This window comes from Sander lucioperca, chromosome 3 (assembly GCF_008315115.2).
Source record: "Sander lucioperca isolate FBNREF2018 chromosome 3, SLUC_FBN_1.2, whole genome shotgun sequence".
Classification (NCBI taxonomy): domain Eukaryota; kingdom Metazoa; phylum Chordata; class Actinopteri; order Perciformes; family Percidae; genus Sander; species Sander lucioperca.
Window position 1 is genome coordinate 16,113,065 of NC_050175.1, and position 22,512 is coordinate 16,135,576.

Sequence of the window (22,512 nt, forward strand, 5' to 3'; positions counted from 1 at the left end):
ACTCTCTGCGCTGTACACTTGTGTGTCATTAAAACTTAGAGATGGCCGTTTAAATGCCATTTCAACATTCTCTACTATTTATCAGTCCAAAGGGATTTGGAGTGTATGTCTCTGTTTGTGTTTGTGGGCACTGTGTGTCAGGATTTTTAGTCTGTCCACCCATTATTTATCTGGGTAGTTACGTCTGTTTAATCAAGACTAATTGGTTGTGTGGATGTGTGTGTATGGGTGGTTTTGCAATAATTACATGTTTTTTTGTGTGTGTTACTGTCCAGTTAGTTACCATTTTAGTGTGCTTCTGTGGTGAATGTGGTTTTGTGTGTCTCTTTTATTTTGTGTTAGTTTCTGGAACTGTGTGTGTGTGTGTGTGTGTGTGTGTGTGTGTGTTGGGCGGGGGGGGGGGTGCATGGAGTGGTTAGGATAAGAGTTTCTAGGCAATGCTGTGACACCATCTGGGCAGAGGCACATAAAGCTGTCGCCACCCACCATACACCAGATGTTTCCCATGCACACATACACACTCACACATGCAGGGTATCATGCTATACTTCACTGGGAAAAAATCCTAAGGTATATCACACACAGATAGCTCTACATGTACTATTAATGCTGTACATAGGTATACTGTATTGTCCACACCCAGGGTTAACCCAATTTATATTTATACTTTTTGGAATTTGTTCTTAATCAAACACAGATAGTCAATTTTCGTTATGTATCCACATTCAGTGCTTTATTTGCACGTGTGTGCGTCACTGTGTGTGTTTTGCTGCTTGAAAGTAGTAAAGACGAGTCCCAGACTGGTGGTTAAACGTGGTCTCATTTACAGCAGCAGTCCCTTAACACTCCTAAAAATAATGCACATGTGCGTGTGTGAAAGTGCATCTGTATGTATATATGCTCCTGTATGTGTACCTCACCAGAAAGATTGTCACAACCTATCTCCCAGAATGCTTCAGTAACAGCCTGACGTTAACAACTATGCACTAGTGCATATATTTGGTATATGTTCATATAATGCATGCTTACGTTGGCAATGCAACTACCAGTACACACAATTTCAAAGATGGAACTACAGTATTATTAGTACACAGTATTTTAGATATATAGACATATCTGCAATATTATTCATACTGTGTATGTTGTACAAAAGGGTCACAACCTTTGGGCCTTTTTTAAAGCACAAATCAATCAGAATTATTTTGCTACATAAAGTCTGCTTGGTGAGGAGTCCTCAGTATATGTTCAATATCTTTTTATTTTTCGAGAGCCACATACTTTTGCATCTGTATCCCATTTACAAACTGTTCAATAAAATTAAGAACTCAAATAAATCAGCAGATGCAAAGTCTATCTTGTGTTGGATTTTTTTATTATTTTTTATAATTACTGACTTTGTCAAACCACTTTTTTATATAAATATTAGTTGTTGCAATTCATTGACAACATGATTGTTTACATACTGGAGTTAGAGCTTCTACCATGTGTGCACTTACAGTATTAATCACATGTAATCACTTCTAAGTGGTGCCGTGTTGGTAAATAATTCATTAATCAATGTATTGACTATCTTATTGACGGATTTGTTGATTTTTTTTTTCTTGCAGCCCCCCTTTATTTATTTTTCTGTCTTCGTTGCTCCCCTTCTCTGTCTTTCCTACCTTCCTTACCCTCTAATAGACTCTGACCTGGAGCCCTTCACCACCTATGAGTACAGAGTGAGAGGCTGGAACAGCTTTGGACGAGGCTCCAGTGATGTTACAACAGTGACCACCAGTGAAGACAAACCGTGGGGAGTGGCACCGCCCCGCTGGAGTCGCTTAGGTGAACGAGATGACATCATCCAGTTGCTATGGCAAGCACCGGCCAAGCCTAATGGTGTGTATGTGTGTGTGCATGCATCAATAAAAATACACTTCTCTGAAGATGCGGTTCAGTTGAATTCACTTCAGTAGAGGGGTATTCATGTTTGGGAGGACGAACAAACGCAACTGGTTTCTGAAGGTTTTCATGGGAACAAGGAAATAAAGAAACAGTAAAGAAGCTGCTGTAAGATACTGTAACATTGTTGTTGAGCGTGTGTGTTATCTCAGCTGTGTATTGAACAGTAGAAAGAGTGTAAAAAGACTGGGTCCCGCTGTATTACTCAGGCTGTACTACAGCGTCTATTCACAGGCGCGATCCCACTACTGAGCGGCACGGGGGCTTTGGCCTGCTCCGTCTCCGACCTGGGCCGGTGTACCCCTCCTTTACAGTTTGCATATCAGCCCAACATCAGTGTTGATGATGCCCTCATTTATATGCTGCAGAGGGCATATACACACCTGGACACCCCTGATGCATCTGTGCGGATTACATTTTTTGACTTCTCAAGTGCTTTTAATACCATTCAGCCTCGACTGTTAGGGGAGAAGATGGGAAAGATGAAGGTGGATCCATCGCTGGTCCTGTGGTGTTTGGATTATCTATCCCTCAGAACAGTGTCTCAAGCACTATTCTAAACAGTACGGGGGCGCCACAAGGAATTGTGCTGGCTCCGTTCCTGTTTACCATCTACACAGCGGATTTCCAACACAACACCGACAGATGCTTCTTGCAGAAATTCTCAGATGATACCACAGTTGTCGGCCTTATCAGAGCAGACGATGAGGAGGAGTACAGAGGAACACTCAACAACTTTGTGAAATGAAGTGCGGACAATCACCTCCATCTCAATACCACAAAAACCAAGGAGATGGTTGTGGACTTCAGGAGGGGGAGGAGGAAGATCCAACCAACACCAATCACCATCAGGGGCACTGAGTTGGAGTTGGTGGCCAACCACAGGTACCTCGGTGTGCAGCTTGACAGCAAGCTGGACTGGAAGAGCCATATGGAGGCAGTGTACCGTAAGGGGCAAAGCCGACTATTTTTTAAGGAGGCTAAGGTAATTTAATGTCTGCCAACCTTTGCTCTGCAGTGTCTATCACACAGTGGTGGCCAGTGCTCTGTTTTTTGCTGTGGCCAGTTGGGGAGACGGCGTCCGCACAGCAGACAGAAACAGAGTGGACAAGCTCATCAAGAAGGCCGGCTCGGTGGTCGGGGCTGAACTAGAGACGGTCCAGCAGGTGGCAGGGGCTAGAACATTAAATGAACTAGGATCAATACTGACCAACCCTGCACACCCACTTCACCTCCTGAAGGTGATAAACAGCAGCACCTTCAGTCAAAGACTGATTGCACCAATGTGCAAGTCAGAGCGGTATAGGAAGTCCTTCATACCAGCTGCTATATGACTCTATAATGCACAAAAATAACTTTCCCTTATTTATATTTTTGTATTTTAACTTATTGGTATGGATATATTTGAGTAAATGTGTGGTGTTATGTATGTCTTGAAGCTGCTGTGACACTGTAATTTCCTGCAAAGGATTAATAAAAAGATTGATCTAGCTATCTAATGTTGATTTAGGCTTAAAAATCAATAAGGCAAGATGTTTCATACCTTTTAAATTTTAAGAATATCTGACATTGATTATCAAAAAGTACCTTTTCCATTTTACCAGGGGACACCACCCACTATATTATACTGCGGGATGGACAAGAGCGTTACCGTGGTGATGAAAACAGTTTCACTGATGTGGGCGGGATCAGGCCTTTCCAGGAATACAGTTACCAGCTGAGGGTCTGTAACCGGGCTGGTTGTACTGACAGTACACAGGTAAGACTACATGTGTGTTTGTGTCACTATTACAGTTCTGATGTGTCAGACTAACATCTTTTATGTTGTATTACTGTATTAACACCTTAGTAGCTTATGTGGCTAACCGTATACTTACCTGTCTCACAAATATAATACCAAGTCTGCATCAGTATTTAAGTTCTTAGGAGTCCAAAGTTCAGTGGGTGCTGGGAGTTTGGACCATTCAAAGCAAATACAAACAGAACTGGGCTGGCCTGCCTATTAGGTCCATTAGGACCAAAACCACACGCCACAAGTTTTCCCCTCCACCACTAGCCTCATTAACAAGGCCCGGAAACCACCCTGACTCTCTCCACACTCCACCTCTGGCTCTACATGCCACTGTACTCTAGCTGTACTGCACTTTTTATTTTAATTTGTATTCTCTTATTTTTAATACATACTGTTTTGTTCTGTTTAACCTCTTATTTTAGAGAATGTGTGACATGCACCTACAACACCAAAACAAATTCCTTGTATGTGTAAAAAAACGTACTTGGCAATAAAGCTTTTCTGATTCTGATCTAAAGATTGAAATATCAGCAGTGGCTATTAAGATAACCAATAAGTGGCTCAAAAGCAACACTTATATTGTAGTTATTTTGTACAAAAAGACTAAAAGTATATTAAATATTACCGATTGCACCTACAATGAGAAAGGGAATGTCTGTTCTGTTGATTTCTACTCTGTACTATTTGATTGTTATCTATTTGACAGAGCTCTCTCTCTCTTTCACACACCAACACACACACTTTGCAAAACCTTACTCTGTTGTAGCACCCCATTTCATAAAGACATTATTCCCCTGTAGGATTATCTAATGGTTACTCTAAAGATGGACTGAGCTTCGCTGAACTAAGCACCACTTTACTCAGCACTGTAGTTCAGTTCATTCTTTTAATTTAGGCTGAACAATTAAAGAAAGGTGTGTAAAAGAAGTGTGTTGGCGTGTGCTTGTGTGTTAAAGAGAGAGACAAAACTCAGAGAGACTATTGCTTTGAGAGAAATACATATGTGGGTGTAGTTCTAATTGTTAATCAATGCTGTTGTTGTCAGTGGATTTTTTTCTGTCAAGAATAAAACTCAACTTTTTCGTGACTTTGAACAAAATGTAGCTAAATCAATACATTTACCATAATAGTCAACAGTGTGCCGGAGGTACTTTTGTGACTTGGACTCATCCCTTATTCTCCTACACACTTGATCTACCTCCTACCTGTCTGAAAACAAGTGTGCAAAGATCACTTTTCCTGTTTTGTTCTGTCAAGGACACGCAGCCCCCTGCTTCACATTGGGTAAACAGCAACCTTTCACTTGGTCTTCTGCAGTTGGCTCATCTGATCCATTATTTGGCCAGTGGCCTTTCAGCTCAATGCCCTTTTACAGTACCCTCTCGTAAAGCGTCCTCAGATGCTGTTTTCTAGATGTTGTTTACATCGTAATTCAGGTGCTCAGTTGTTCTGCAAGTGATATTTTACAAATTTTAAACCTGTGTCTGACCTTTGTTGTTAAGAAATTACAGTGTGGTATGTTGTTCCATGTCGGAACAAGTTTTTATTTAGCCTTGTTTCCACTCTCCCCCTGTATGCGAGGCTCTGGATTTGCTGAGCCTACCTGATGTTTGTGATAATGGCAGTAATAGCTTCACACAGAACTCCCCGTGCTATCTCTCTGGCTGTAGCAGAGCTGATATCACCACAACAATTAATTTCTCCGGCTTAGGGGTGATGAAAGCTCACATTGAAAACTGTCTTTCTGGCTTTTTTTTTCAAAGCTTATTTAACATCTCATTATTTTGATGAGCACATTCTTACGTAAAGACGAAGCCTTGGGCGCTTGGTTAGCTCACCTGGTAGAGCGCGCGCCCATATACAGAGGCTTAGTCCCCGATGCAGTGGCCGCAGGTTCGATTCCGACCTGCAACCCTTTGCTGCATGTCATTCCCCCTCTCTCTCCCCTTTCATGTCTAAGCTGTCCTGTCACAAATAAAGGCCTAAAATGCCAAAAAATATATCTATATATAAAAATATATAAAAAAAAGACGAAGCCTGTAGATATGTCACTGGAGGGGTGGATGGATGAGAGAGAGTGGGATGGAGCTAGAGTTGGTTGAACAGGTTGTGAGGGGTTGATAGATAAATAGACGATGGATGGATTAACGTATACATTAAATGGATGCTGGGAGAATGATGACATGGATGAAAAGGAATGGATGGGATGTAAGACAGTGATAAATCAAGGAGTGGTAAACGGTCAGAGAGATGAAGAGAGAGAAAGAAAAATGTATCAACATTCTTGTAGGCTTTCCCATTATGTACATAGTAATTCTGTTATTGTTTTTAGCATTTATTTTTTTTATTGTTTGTACATGTATTACAGTGATAGCATATGCTGATTGCATTTTTCTCTAACATGTTAAAAGAATCCTAATGTCACCCTTGCTTGGCTCCCATACCCCCAAAGTCAATACATCAGTGGATGTACTCATGATTAGGCTGCCACTTGTAAGTAGCCAGTATGTTTATGGTCATCATCATGTGGTAACTCTTTAGAGCCAGAGCAGCCAGACACATGCAAAGAGTGGAGCACAGGTAAAGTAGATGAACCTAAGAGAAATGCTAAGGTGACCACTAGACAAACAACTTGTGTACATTTATTTTAAAGCTCCATTAAAAGATATGTCAACATTAGGAAGCAGAAAGACTTTGATCCGCAACAAAGTCCAAAATACTATCAGCATATTAAGGCAATATGGATAATGTGCTGTTTAGAGCAGAATTGGCTGTTGATAGTCTGATTTCTTCTATGTATGTGACTGTGAAATTGTAAAATCCTAGAAGACACAATGATAAAATTGTGTCAACATGTCATTACATAATAGTTGTATTTAAAGCAGCTATACTGACACTGTAAAGCTCTGACATTGATTGATATTGACTATGTCATTAGCTCTCTCCTCACAAAGGTTTTGCTCTCAGGAGGTATTGGTGTTAGTATACACACCTCAAATCTGCACTTAACATTTTTAAAACTAGAAGGGCACTCTAAGGCTACATTTACATTGCTACGTTTTGGTTTAAAAACAAATATCTTTTTCTAGGTTTAGTCTATGGTTTACACCCCGCATTCACACTGCTCTAGCGTTTCAGAGCCCCTAAACTGGAGAACACTTCTGACCCAGTTTTGGTTTGGAATCTCCAGGGTTGTGTTTCAGTCTCAGTGGCCGCAAACGGAGAACTTTGGCAACACCAACACTGACGCCAACGTTTCGCCGCCTGATTGGGTCTTATCAGTCATGACGTCTCAATCTCTGAGACTAAGCTACTAACGTATACCATGGCAACTACCAGCAACGGGCGGAGTTTATATGCTGTATACGAGAATGTTGATGAGAGATGTGGTTTGGGCTTGTTAGGTTAAACATAGATTAGTTCTTCTACTGGAGCTAAAAACACTTCTGTGCACCGAGATCACTTTTGGCTCAAAACTCTGCACCAAAACGTAGCAATGTCAATGTAGCCTCACGGCATGCCCCATCTCGCAGCTAATGTTACGACTTGAGGGGGCGTTCATGTTAATATTCCAATTCGATAGCTAATTATTCCGACACCTCACAAATGCCCTATCTCGTAATGTTAACAAAAGTGAAAAATTGTGTATCCGCCCCTTGATTCGGATCCGCTCCTTGGTCCATGCTACTCCCTTCCACTAAGTTTCATGAACATCGGGCCAGTAGTTTTTCCCTAATCCTGCTGACAGACTGGAGGCAAAAACGTGACATCCTTGGCGGAGAAAGCCAACACCATGATGCGAATGATGCACCAACGTGACCTCTCATAGCAAAAACATTTCTCGATGGAAGCAGGCTCCTAGATCATCCTGGCTGGAAAATTGTTTTCATTTCGCTGAAAACTACACGACCAGGAGAACATGCACATACTTCTCCTAAAGCCATACACATACCTCCCCCTCTCACACACACACATAGATATGTCCACACATACAAGAACACTCACACCCAGCAGAGGGGGGAAAGGGAGTGAGTTGGATTAGTTCGTACACCAGTGAAAATTGGCCAAACAGTCCCAATTATGGGATAACTTGGGCTAACCTAATACACCATTGCAATTACCTGGCATCAGCTCCCTCACATACACACACACACACACACACACACACACACACACACACACACACACACACACACCTACACACAGGCACAGACAAACAAACACAGGTACACACAAACACACAACAGAAGGTGCTGATCTAATATGGTTGGTCACTTAGAGAGGGAGGAAGAGCGATTGGTCCTCTTCTGTCTTCGAATCCTTTTGTCCTGTTCTCTCTGCTATTTGTCTCCTGTCATTCCCCTGATCCTAACGTCGCACTCTTCAGTTTCTCCCAACTGTTGTCTCTCTCTTTCCCCTCTCATCCTTTCTCCTTTCCACTGTCCAAACACCAGTTTCTCTTTTACAACAACTGTCATCTGGTGTCCAACGTCCCCGCTTCACTCTATGTATCTCTCACAATTACATTTTTACGGTGGCCGAGACGGTTCAACACAAATACAAAAGCCACAACACAAACACAAAAGCTACAACACTAATGCAAAAGTTACAACGCAAACGCAAAAGTTACAACACAAATACAAAAGCTACAACACAAACGCAAAAGCCACAACACTCCCTGGACACAAACCAGTAAGAGCCATTAAAAAGGAGTTCCACAGTATTGCAGGTGAATGATGTAAACCCTTTGAAATAAAAGATTATGAATTATAATAATATATGTTCAAACTCGCTGTATGTGCGCATGAGTATTTCCAACGACCAGTTTGTTTGTGGTTGTTACCATGGTGAATCGTAGTATCACTGGGAGCCCCAGGAGGAAAAGTTCCGTTGTCACTCACTTCCGTTGTCGCTTATGTATTTGTGTTGTGGATTTTGTATTTGTGTTGTAGCTTTTGCGTTTGTGTTGTGGCTTTTGCGTTTGTGTTGTGGCTTTTGTTTTTGTGTTGTGGCTTTTGCGTTTGTGTTGTAGCTTTTGTGTTTGTGTTGTAAGTTTTGTATTTGTGTTGTGGCTTTTGTATTTGTGTTGAACCATCTCGGCCACTGTACATTTTCCTCTGTCCATCCAAATTTCCATTCCTTTGTAAATAGAAAGGGTTGGATGAAGAGTATCCTAGTATGGCATGCTTTCATGTATTCAGCTTTGTATTACATGTGAGTAAAATGTAAGCATCTGTATTGTATTTTTCTGAGCTATTAATGAATCTATGTCATGTTCATATGTCAAAAGTTAATATTCTATCTACCCTATCAATAAAAGTTAACTTTGTTAAGTTTACTGTATTTAGGGTACACTATACAGTAGGTGGTTTTATGGCTTTTATTTTCTTTACCTTTGAGCGATGTTGACAGACATCTGAGCTAACAGCACACTGAAGCACTCACTGATTGATACTACACTTTCCATGCATCTTCCTTATCTTCTTCTCTGCCTCAGTTTCCTCTCTTACACCTCTTTGTGTTTGCGTGCATACAGTGTACTTGCATGTGTGTGTGGTTGTGTTTGTGTAGGCACATGCGTGTGTGTCTCCTTAGTTGTAGTAGCAGTCTTCTAATTGCATAGCACTGTGTGGGACAGTTGGGGGAAGTGCTAGTGACAGTCTATTAAGGCAGGATATCCCTGTTGCCATTAGCAGCAGATTGCCCTGTGATTCTATGGTCTCCACATACACCCAGAGTTCACAGTGGCCTACAGATAACAATAAAATGGTCACTCGCAACACTACTAAAAAGCAGTAATTTTTGTGCATTGCAGGTTTCACCACTGAAGCAGCTTTCAGTTGGATTCTTTATCAAGCAGAAATATTAAAGTGATGGAGTATGTCAACTAAGGCACGATATCTATGTTGCCATCAGAATGAGTAGCGTTCTGGAGAGATAATCCTTAAACTGGAAGCAACAAACACTTTGTCTTTAGTATTCTCCCACTGGTATACTGCTCTAGGTAAAATTGCCAATTAATACACATGTACTGTAAAGCATGGCCTTTGCATTCACCGGTTTTTACACATATTGACACTTCACATGGTTCTTCCCTTGGTTTCATTTGATCCCTGTTTTGGCCTTATTTGGCAGCTGGTTATAACATACAAATGTGTTGCTGTCCACATTTTACCTTTCTGTTTTATTTTTTGGTGAAATAAATTAAATCACCAGCAAATGTCTTTCTCTGTTGTCAACAAGGTCTTTATTACCTCAGAAAGAGAAGCCCTGAATTTGGATACAGTTTTTTATTGGGTTGTGATCATGTTAATTGCATTCATAAATGCTCGCAGCAGAAATCCATCTGTTATCCACACCTTGAACATTCTGTAAAATATCAGAAATCTGTTATATTTTATATTCATATTTTTTGTTTTCCTCTGTTTGTGTGTATGTCTATGTCCATGTGTGTGTGTGTTTAGGTGGGGGCAGTGACAGTCCAAGGAGTCCCAGAGGGTGTGCAGCCTACAGTGGTAACAGCTTTAAGCCCCTCCTCCCTCAATGTGAGCTGGTCCGAACCGATTCGTCCCAATGGAAACATACAACGGTATCACCTGAACCAGACTGGGCTCGGAACCATATTTACACACTTCGATGGGCCCAGAAATTATACTGTGACTGGTAAGATTCTCAGATTATCAAATGCTTCACTTTTCCTCTGTTCCTGAACTCTCTCATTTTACTTCCTCACCCTCTCTCCCGTTCCTGTTCTCTCCTCTCCTCTCCTGTAGCCTTCTGATTACCCTTCCTTCTCTCTGCCCCCCTTTCTTTTCTTCCTCTCCTCCTCCCACCTTTCCTGTTCCTGTACCTCTCACTTCTGTCTCCACCTTCTTGCCTCCTCACCTCACACTTCCCTGCACTCCTTTCCTTTGTCATCTCTCTCTCTCCTTTCTCCACCTCCTCCTATTCTCTTCCACCCCTCTCTACTCCTCCTCGTCTTCCTCTCTGCTTATCTGTCCACTCCTATTCTCTCCTTCACCTTCTTCTGTTTTTTTCCTTTGTTATGCATTTATTTATGTATGCTGGTTTCTGGAAGCCATCTAATGACTGAATTTACACCTCACCACACACTCTCTGGCCCAGCCCCTTACACAGACACAAATACACTCACATGAACACACACAAAAAACAAACATAGCAAGCACACTTCAACATAGTAGACGGGCACACAAGCTCAGGCTCACATACCTAGAAAAAAAACACATTAGAAAAACTCAAATATAAGTACAAAACAGCACAACAAAAGCGGTTTGAGACCCAGTGCGCTAACAAAACACTCAAAAAATACAGCCAGTACACACACAGACAAACAGAAGTGTTGGCTTGTCTTAATGTTGTAGATCTGCACACAAACATGGTGGTGTCAGGACTGGGTGATTTGTGGGTCTTGTTTTATCTACCCTGAGGAGGAGCTGTGTGGCTGGCCCTCTCCATCAGTCACAACACACACACTTATACATGCAGACACAAACACCTGCATGAAGCATTGCAAACCAAACATTTGTTGTAAAAAAACTGAACATTTTAGAGACACAACAGAGAAATGCCAATAGAATATAATCACAATAGCCATACAATTTACCTACTTCTGGAATTGGAATAGTTAAGTTAAACTAACTCAACAAGTTGATTTGGTTTTTCTATATTCATTTTTTACGTATAAGAACTGAGTTAGGACATCTTTTGAAGCTGAATTTCAGTGGCATTTTCCCTTCACAGCTCTGCTCTCTGCTCTGTTTTGGACTCAGACCAGGCATCAGCTTTGCCAGTAGCCAATAGACTATTCCCATGGTGCCTGTGGTTGGCTTGTATGGTCAGGAGTTGTGTGCACACAAGCATGTGTGTTTGTATGTGTAGGCATGAGGCAAAGCAAACAATGCCAAATAGAGATGGTAATGTGCTGTAATACTGTACCAGCCCCATGTGCCAGTGTAAGCAACCAGCATGCGTGTGTGAAATTCCCGTGTCCCCGAGTGAGACTCTGGAAAACCCTGCGTATTCAGCCAAAACCACTACTGGGGCAGTTTCTCTCTCCCCCTTTATTTCTCTCTCTCTCTCTCTCTCTCTCTGTGTCTCTCTACTTCATATTGCAGCTGTCTTTGTAACAACACATGTATGCATTAGGAATAGCTTTCTGTGTTTTAATGTATTGCAGTCCTGTGTTTTGACAGCAGACATACTGAAACACATTTTTTTTTTTTTTTTTTTTTTTTTACAAAAAGACAAAAGATCTGAAATGGATCAACTTTTTATGGCGACTACACATTAATTCAAAAAGCCTTGAGTGGCCCCAGTGACCAGTTCTGCATATCAACTCAGAACAACCCTACAATAAATGATTATTAACTGTAAAAAAATGTTTTGTCTTATTCACACTCATCCCCATACAGACACAAACACATAATACATATACAGACTCAAATAGGGTGATAACAATTCCAAAATCATCGATGCCTTCGTTTAATCCATGTAACTATATACAGCCGGATGTCGCACAACACGCTGACCGTAGACTGCTCCAACTCCACGTTACATCAGGTTACACAGGTTAGACTCAGCACTGCCTGCTGCATGCTGTGACCCCTGGTGCTGGGTCTTGCACTGGCTAAATTTGAGTTGCTACAGCCACTAAGTGAAGGTCCATCTCTGCAAAATGAGATGGCTACAGTAGCTTGGAAAAATAGATATATGGGGCACTGAATTTGATAAATTTAATGTTTATCAGACCATGAATGAGACAAGAATAAGGGCACGCCGCAGTCCCTCCGCCTCACCCCCCGCCACAATGAGACTACTTTCCCCGGAGGAGAGCAGAAGGCAGCTCCGGTGAAGGACCTTTAGTTAGAAAATGTTTTCTTTAAAACCAAGAATCTAATGTGGCATTTAAATACACTAAATGGCTTTATTTTTGTCAGAAAATATTTTTGTATGCAATCTCGGCAATAAAAATGTTACCTTTTCTAAAAATGAGTTAGTTAGTTGTTCTTTTTAAGAGACCTCATTTTCTTTGTATATTTAGTATTCTCTATAATAAAGCCAATGTATTTTCTTATCAGGTTACTCAATTGATCTATGGAATAATCGGTAGAATACTAATTAATACTTGATTACTTAAATACTCAATATGTATATGTATGTTCTGGTGCTGTAATGAGAAACTAATGTTAAATCATAGCTGTTGAAGCGGTTCATGTGCACCTACAAATTGAAATACAAAAACAATACAGTAAAAAGTAATACAGAGGTAGAGGGTGGATGGGGGTGTGAAAGGTGCACAAAATGACACTTTTTGAAACAGAGTGAAGGAGGAAAGAAAGGAGTGGGACAGATGAAACGATGGATGGATGGAAGTAAGTGTTTTCAGTGAAATATGAACAGAAATAATTGCTGCACTACTCCTTCATCCTTAATGTTTAATATGCCATTATTCATCCTCTCTGCATCTCTCTGACAATTCTTACCGCTGTCAGAGACAGACGCTCAAAGAGCTCACTCACTCAAACCTCAGAAACTGGAGAAATTGGCTTTTTTTATCTAGAAAAATGTCGATTTTAGATTGAATCACTCTTGCAGCGTAAAAAATATTTGATGGAGTATTTTCTATCAAAATCACTTTGGTCTGCGAGGCATTCATTTATTAAGAAACGTTCATATAAATGATAATCAGAATAATACTAGTACTATTATTTTAAATGATGAAACACTAACAGTAAAACAGCCATTTTAACTGAGAGTACCTGTTGCTTAATGATATAGAACATTACAAATATATATACAAACAGTGCTGTCTACAAAAATTCCAAAATTCGCCTTCAAGGCATTAAAAATTGGAACTCTTTGAGACATTGTGGTTTGCTTCAGTCAAGAAATAGTTTTACGTCGCAGAAGCAAGGCCACAAAAAAAACGCCCAGCACTGCGCTCAAAGTTGAAATTATTTCAACTTTGACCTCGTAGCCAGAAGGAATGATGACGTACGTCATGTGCCTGCACTTTGCTCTGTGACCTACCCCGTGGTTTTATTTAAGAAGCATAAGCATCTGCCTCTATGATTCCAGACTCTAAAATGATCAAAAACAAATTTGTGGCTTCTACCATTTCCTGTTTATCAATGATTTGCCTTAGGAAAAGCAAGAAATAGACTCTTATTAATAGCTTTTTTAGCAGTTCTGAAAAGTGACACTTCATAGAAAGAATTAAGCACTACTGTACAAAGACACCCCATGTGAATCGATATTAAGTATTGCTATCATTAGCTCACAATGAATTATTGCCTGCAATTATATAGATTATGGCATTAATCATGTGTTTAATTGGTCTTTTGTAGGCTCATTATTAATTCAGAACAGCAGGGAATAGAGTATGTTCTTTTATTTATTAATGCGTTTCCCCTGTAGTCCATGCTCTGATTGGTCCGTGCTATAGGTACAGGCATGTAGACATGGGAAAAGGAGTAGAGGAGATAGACAAGAACATTTCTTTTCACTTATCAATCCTTTTTCAAGTATCAATGTATGTGGAATGAGTCTTTCATCTAAGTTAACAACCACACCCTATAACTTCATGACTCCTGCTTCTAACTTCTAAAAATGGAGCAAAAGCACAAGTTTAGAAGGCTTAAATCGGTGGAACTCAATGGGACAGTTGACAATAAAGAAGGATGTTTTCTGAGATAGATGTTAGTCTGAGCTGAGGGATTTTTTTTCAGGGTCAAGCAAATGAGTACCAATTTAAACATTTACCTCAAGTTAAATAAATATAAATGAAGTTCTATTGTTAAAAACTGGGAATGGGAGTGATACATTCATGAATTACTGATTTTCTTTTTTGCTATTTCTCTTAAATATTAATAAAACAGTAAGCAAGCAAAGTAAGCTATAATTGCCAAAAGATGTATTAAACCTTTGCAACACAAATAAAAAAATATATATATATATATGTGTATGTATATGTGTGTGTGTAAATATTTAGAGATTCTTCCATCCGTACCTCTTTCCCTCTCAACATCCCGGCCTTGTCTTCCATGCTGAGATTTGTGTAAGTGTGTGTGCAAGTTAGGTCTGTATGTGTGTTTGTTCATCTGTGTATATTGTGTGTTCAAACATTGTGCATATTTTACTGTACAATAAGTTGTACCTGCATGTATGGGTTTGCTTGCGTAGGGTTTGCGTTGTGTGTGTGTGTGTGTGTGTGTGTGTGTGTGTGTGTGTGTGTGTGCGTGCGTGCGTGCGTGCGTGCATGCGTGCGTGCGTGCGTGCGTGCGTGCGTGCGTGCAAACCTGATCTCATTGTTCCATCCCAGACGGTCTCTGCATTAGGGAGCCACAGACAGGAAGTCAAACTCTTAATTATTTAGGAGAGGTGTTATCAAAGCTCTTCTCTCTCTCTCTCTCTTTCTCTGTTTTTCTTCCTTTTGTTTTCTTGCTTGTTCTTGATGCATCATCTGTTCTTTGTGATTCTCATGCGAATAAAGCTAATTTAGTTTTTCTTTCTATTTCTATGTTTCTTTTTCCCTCTTCATTTTTACTCCCTCTCCTGCCTTAACCACTTTTCCTTCTCTTTCCCTTCTCTTACCATTTCACTCTTTTATGTCTTTCTCAGCTGTCCTCACATTTCTTTCTCTTCCTGGTTTTCCAACCTTCTCTCTCTCTCTCTCTCTCTCTCTCTCTCTCTCTGTCTATATGGTGTATCAGGTAACTGGCGTGGTATTGCGGCCTGTGCCCATCTCCCGATCATATTCTCTAATGCAAACAGGGATCGGCAACCTGTCAATAAAATGCAGTTTTAAATCAGTTAGTTTTACTGCAATACACACACACACACACAGAGAGAGACACACAAACACACACATAGGAGAAATCCACAACAGTCTCACAATCTTGTCTCTTTTTTCTTCTCTTTCTCACGTGTCTCTCTCTTCGACTTTTTACCTCTTTTTCTCTGTTTCTCCCTCTGTCTTACACACACACACACACACACACACTGATCTCCGCTGTGTCCAGCTCTCATGATGACAGTTACAGCCTTGTCTCACTCTGTTAGTGAGCCGCTGGCTGCTCACATCAAAACGCCCTCCATCCGTTTTTCACTTCCCAGTGATCACTGTTAAAATGATTGAAGCTTCCTCAGTCTTTCCATAATCAAGCACATAAGCACACATGTGTGTGCACTGGTATGCGCACATACAGGTATATACACACACACACACACACACACACACACACACACAGACACACACACACACACCATGCAATTTTTCAGCAGACCAACACTGCCCTCTTCAGGCTGAGTGTTAAAGGTTATTTGAAACACCAAGAAAGATCAAGGGTGTGTGTGTGTTTGTGTGTGTGTGTGTGTGTGTGTGTGTGTGTGTGTGTGCCATCTGCACATGTGTTGAATGAGAAGTATAAGTGTGTTTGTTCTGGTTTGTATTTGAAAAAGCATGAGAAAAGAGTGATTGGAGAATCAGGTGAGGTTTGGCCATTTACAGAGTTTTTGGCCTTGTAGTTATTTTAGTTTCTGACTGTTCACTCCTTTCATAAAGGGCAGAGCTGATAAATCAACTTTTACAAGCATGTTCTCTGATCAGTCCACTCTGTTTCCTGACCTGAGTTAAGTCTTTAGTTAATAGGCACAGGCAACACTTTAAAGTAATTTGAATATTTACCTCTGAAGCCATTGTCACACGTCTTTATTGCCCCATAAAGTCTACTTGTCTACTTGTGGTCTGTGTTGAATAATATAACACAGTTGTCTGTCCAGCTTTGGGCCACGTAATGACTCCAGTAGGGACGCTCTGTCTGTCTGTAGGAAAATGTAGTGAAGGGTTTCTGTGCTTTATTCAGTGTTGTAACAAATTACATCACTTGCAGTGTAGATATCATTTACTATGCTGAAGTGCACACACGCGTATACACACGCTTAGTTGCACAGTTAAATAGTGTAACAGAGCCTTACGCTTCAACACTAGTACTTTTGTATGGCTGGCAGATTTCCTTTATTTAACCCAAACACAGGGCAATATTGTGAGAACATTTGCACACACACAGACACACACACATTGATCAGAGGTTGGGTTAAGCGTGGCAGGCTGCGAGGCATGTTAAGCAGGCTAAGCAGTAGAAAGAGACGTGAGGAAACCGCTGTGCATTAGACTGTGTGTGTGAGTGTGTGTGTTGCACATGTTCTCTGCCGTATGTAGTCAACGCAGGATGGGTACCGACATGCAGCTGAGACACATGGTAGGGAGTCCCTCTCTGTCTGTCAGCCTCCAAATATACACAGTTAGAAACCAATAGATAATTTAGATTATTAGCTAAACTATATTTAAAAAATGTTATTTTACATGTAGTAAAATGTTGGTCTTTTTTCCACTAAATTACAGGTGTGATATCAGTGACATTATCTAACATCTGGTAGTTAAGAGTCCCGTACTGTCTTTGCCCTTCAATACTAAACATAAGGAAGGAGAGCCATTAAATAAGAGAAATTTCACTTTTATATTAAAAAATATATACCTTATATTGTATTTGCTTTTTATGTCTGTTAAACAGGAATATTGTTTTAAATTAGTAGGAATAAAAAAAAAAAAAATGTTACTCAATATTAAAACATTTATCTAATCTAGTGCGGAAATAAGGCAGAAATAAATAATTCAGCACACTGTATTATGCAATGCCAAAGTCTGTTTTTGCATTCATCCTTCTGAAATAAAGTCATTTTAGTTCTTTCATTTTCCCTTCAATTTGATTTGTAAGCTGTTGTATGCTGTCAGCTAAGTGAATGACCATAAAACATCCAGTCAACCCTCGTGACAACATTAAGGATTTGCATCCATCCATTCATTCTCATCCATCTACCATACATCAAGAACCAGGCAGAAAATAAATCAGACGCAAAACAAAGGTTTTTAATCACCAGAAAGTGGTTCTAACTTTAGCTTTGTTTAGGTACATGTGGAATTTTTAGCAACTTCCAGTATTTAAATGTACTATAAAAGGTTCAGTATAACACCAAAACCTGATTTCCTTTGGTTGCAGTTAAAGGACCACTCTGTCGCTATGTGATTTCTTTTAGACTGCATAGCGGCTGCCTATAAATAAATCATGTCTGGATGCTGTAGCCTAAACGCATACCGAGGTATCATAATTATCATAGATCAAAAGCTGATGACATTACAGCGTTGGACCGGTCCTATCCCATGTCAGTTCCGCGGCTGCCCATCTTTACGTTGTTTCATTATTGAGTTATGGCATGCATAATTTAACACCGACAGATATGGATCCATCCGTTGAGAGAGTGTGGAAAGAACAGAGGGAGGGAGAGTGAAATGGATAGAGAGAGAAAGAAAACTGTTGGGAAGAGAGCTTGTGATACGTGGCGAGCTTTCTTCTCTCACTCTTTTACTTTTACCCACATTTTTTGTTGTGTTGTTAGGGTTCTCTCCCTCTTTATCCCCTTATATTGTATATCCCTCTGTTCATTTCATGTTTTAAAAAAACTAATCTGCACAGTTTATTGTGTTAAGAATAAAAATGAAACTGGACATAGAAAATATGTGTGTGATTTTCCATCCTTCATGTGCTTTTAAGTGTATATGTGTACATGACTGTGTGCTACAGGTTTGCAGCCGTACACAGAGTACAGTTTTGTGCTGATTGCCTGTACAGCTGTCGGATGTGGAGCCAGCCTACCTTCCACAGGACGGACCCTGCAAGCCTCCCCTGCTGGTACACACACACACACACACACACACACACACACATAAAGCACAAGCACAAGCACGCGCGTACACACACACACACACACACACACACACAGGGATATTTATGTGTGAGCACACACGCACAGGGGTCATAATGCATCTCTCTTTGATCATTGTGGTGCTCAGCCATAGGGGTTTAATCGTCACTGTAATATTTAAGTTCTGTTATTTACAACCAATCAGCTGCTTTGTCATCTTCTATTTCACATACATGATGCACACACACACACACACACACACACACACACACACACACACATATCCTGTAGAATCTTTAAACCTTCATTGAATTTGTTTAGGAATTCCCTGTTTGATTTCATTCATTGGTGACATTTATTTACAAATGAAGTGGTCAATCCGATTCCACAGAGCTTAAACATTTCCTATAACTGTCAGTTCCAGAAAAATTACAGGAATCTGCCATACATTTTTTCCACAAGAATGCATAGCTAATGTCAAATAAAAAAGAATACATTAACAAGTGATGTGTGTATATATTTTTGCATTTTGTTGATATACTGGCAATTTTTTACATAGTTCTCAATATATAATTGATTACTATAAAAGCTAATTTCAATTGAACCATATCAGAACTTTAAGATATTTTCATGTTGATAAATATTGAAAATCAAAAATATCTCTTGCAGTTTGTAAATTGTTTTTACAAAATGTACCTTTATCTATGTTCTGCTTACTGATTTCATCTCTCCACTCCTCTCACTTCTCTTTTCTCCTCCCACTGCTCTCCTTTTTTGAATCCTCCCCCTCTGTCATCCTTCTTTGGTCTCCCGTTACTATATCTCGCTACCCTTCACCTCTCTTTCTCTTTCTCACTCTCTCTCTTTCTTCTTCCTCACCATTGACTACAGTGGAACGCAGCCTTTTTTTGTTGCCTGAATAAAATGCCGTCATGGATTTGTATTTATTAAAGAACTTTACAATAGGATGATTTTTCTTCTCTTCATCCACTTCTCATTACTTCATGTTCTCTCACTTCTCTTTCTCTCAACCACCTCTCCTTCTCTCTTGTCTCCCTTGACCTTTTCCTTCCACATCTATTTTCTTTTTCTTCTGTTTCTCCTCCTGATATTGCACATGTATATCTTCTCTGAGGTTTTGATATTTCTCCTATTTATTTTCCATTTAAATATCTCATTATTTCCTTTTGTGCACCTTTTTAACCCCCCCTTTTACCTCCTTTTGTCATTCTTTCTACATATCTGATCATTTTATTTATTGTTTCATGTAAATACATTTTAAAATTTTTATTTTTTAAGCTCCTCCTTCCAGCTACTCCCCACACTTATCCTTGTGTCTAAATGTCCACTACATAATTTAATATCATCTAAAATACATTAATCTGTGTGATTTGAATTATATATATATATATATATATATATATATATATATATATATATATATATATATATATGCTGCATGATTGTGTTCAGTAAACACTTTTAATTAAATGTTGATTAAACTCTCTTTCTGAACACAGTTTTAGACCATGTGTGCGTTCCTTTTCACTTCAAATAATGAAATTACACATTACAACCTCATCCTGTCTGCCTGTCCTATGTTCTGTTCCTCTCTTGGTTTCATTCTAATCTCATGCTTTCCTCTCCATAACTGTAATAATTCGTGCCTCTTTAAATTGGTAATCTGCATTCTTATACAAATAAATGTCACTATTCTCAGTTACCAGTTAACAAAATAGTGATTCAACCTATCCTTAGTTAATGAAAAAAAAAGGCTTTTAGATTTTCTGTTGTACACTTTGGTATCAGCAAGGTCTTTCTCAGGAAAAGTCCTGTTTGTGCACATGAGGTGATGCACTTTACTTTTAGTTTGTTTGAAATAAACAGAAAAGGGACTACTAATTAATGATAGGTGCCAGTTATTACTGTAATACACAGTACTACACTGTACAGTAATGTGCAAAACACTCACTTCCCCCTTTTCTTTCTTCTTTGCTTCTCAGGTGTATGGTCAAGCCCCAGACATCTGATAATAAACACATCTGCAGTGGAGCTGTACTGGGATCAGCCACCTCAGCCTAATGGACACATCTCCCAGTACAGACTGAACAGAGACGGTCACACTATTTTTACCGGAGACCACCGTGACCAGAATTATACTGACACTGGACTCCTGCCAAACCGCAGGTAGAGAGCATGCCCTCGCACACTTCACACACACATGAATGCAAACATATGCAAGTGTGTGCGCATGTGTAGAAGTCACAGATGCATAAACACACTGCACTTGTAGTTTCATAATTAATCATGCTTTTAATTCCTACATTTTCCCATTTGAGTGTACGCGTGTTTATATCGGGGTCACCCTGTTTTAAAAGCTCTCCTATCATCCCATCCATGTTTCTCTCAGGACTGCACTCTGTATATGTCTGTTTGTGTCATTTGATGAGCAAATATTTGACATGCCAATGACAGACGCAAACATTACCACGCACACACATTAAAACACAAATCAGATTTGGCTTTTGCTTACAGACAGCAGTGGAGCGGAGATTTTATTTATCTGTTTATTTTCATTTAACCTTTATTAATCCGTGTCTTTTTTCTAAGATGGATTTTCTGTTTTAATTATGGGAGTGTAAAATGATACCCCCCTCTCCTTCCCTATCTCTCTCTCTCTCTCTCTCTCTCTCTCTCTCTCTCTCTCTCTCTCTCTCTCTCTCTCTCTCTCTCTCTCTCTCTCTCTCTCTCTCTCCTTGGCCTTCTCTCTCCAGAGACTATTTCTCCTTTCCCCAAATAGAATTCTTGGGATAACACCCTGCAGTACTCCAATCTCCTCTGTGTGTGAGAAAGAGAAAGGAAGGAAAAAAGAAGATAGGAATGTATATGTGTGTGACGTTTAATTTTCCCTAATTCCAGATCGTCTGCCAGAAGGCATTCCCGTCGCGACCCTTCGCTTCTCATCACTTGTCTCGTTTCCTATTCACTTCTCTTTCCTCTCACCCTCCCTCCCCTCCCATCCTTTTCCTCTTACCTCATTCCTTTCCTCCTTCCCTTCTTTTCCCAATTTAGCCCTGCGCCAAGAATTACACAGGGAGCACCGGCCCCATTATCCAGGCAGTCTTGTGTGTGTTTTTGCCCGTGTGTGTGAGTGTGTACCCACGCATGCCTTTCTGTGTGCACATGTGTATGTGTGTGAGACTGCTCAAAGTGGCCATTGATTATTTATGACAATGTTGATTAGCTGTCACTTTGCTTCGGCAGCCCAGGAAGTGTCTAAGATGACGAGAGAATTAACCTATTCCCTCTGGCTGGCCCCGCAGGACACACACACATACACACACACACACACACACACACACCCACAGCAAAACAGCTGCAAATGCCCTACTCACCGTTTACCAACCACACACACACACACACACACACACACACACCATTTTACTTTTGCTATCCCAAGGCAGTGTTTACCTTTAAGTAAATATCTTCCAGTGATGAAGTATTTAAATTCATTCTCCCACTGAAACCTTATGCCATGATACAATTCTCCCTCTCCATCACACTCAGGCTCTGCTTTACTTTCTTCCTCATATATATTCACTCACGCTCTCTTTCTATCTCTTCTCTCCACAGTTGGTGTGTAACAGTGAGGTGTATTTACTTGTTTTTCTTTGTGTGTGTGTGTGTGTGTGTGTGTGTGTGTGTGTCTATAAGAGTAACATATGAGTAGTTTTAATACCTCTTCCTGACTGCGTTCTAACCCACTGCAGAGGTGCTAATGGCCTTCTGTTTAAAACGCTCTCCGCAGGAACAATAACCCAACACCACCGCCTATTAATGCATGTGTGCCGGAGTTTATAGCAAATTAAAGGCTTTTAATGTTAAATGGTAGCCCACTTACACAGCTAATGTAGGCTTTAGCACCAGCCAGCCACACACTCTTAAAAGGGAAATCTATCTTATGATGTCATGGGCGAGAGAGGTACAGAGTGGGACAT

At 40.1% G+C, this 22,512-nt stretch overlaps 1 protein-coding gene across 1 annotated transcript in view; it reads left to right on the forward strand.

Annotated features, from left to right (window-relative positions):
• The window catches only part of ush2a (Usher syndrome 2A (autosomal recessive, mild)), a 245,699-nt gene that overhangs the window by 185,922 nt on the left and 37,265 nt on the right, over nucleotides 1-22,512 (forward strand). Inside the window, exons 65-69 of the mRNA XM_031314426.2 lie at nucleotides 1,681-1,878; nucleotides 3,546-3,700; nucleotides 10,198-10,396; nucleotides 18,394-18,501; nucleotides 20,518-20,701. Coding sequence (XP_031170286.1) covers nucleotides 1,681-1,878; nucleotides 3,546-3,700; nucleotides 10,198-10,396; nucleotides 18,394-18,501; nucleotides 20,518-20,701 — 844 coding nt within the window. The remainder of the gene's footprint in view (nucleotides 1-1,680; nucleotides 1,879-3,545; nucleotides 3,701-10,197; nucleotides 10,397-18,393; nucleotides 18,502-20,517; nucleotides 20,702-22,512) is intronic.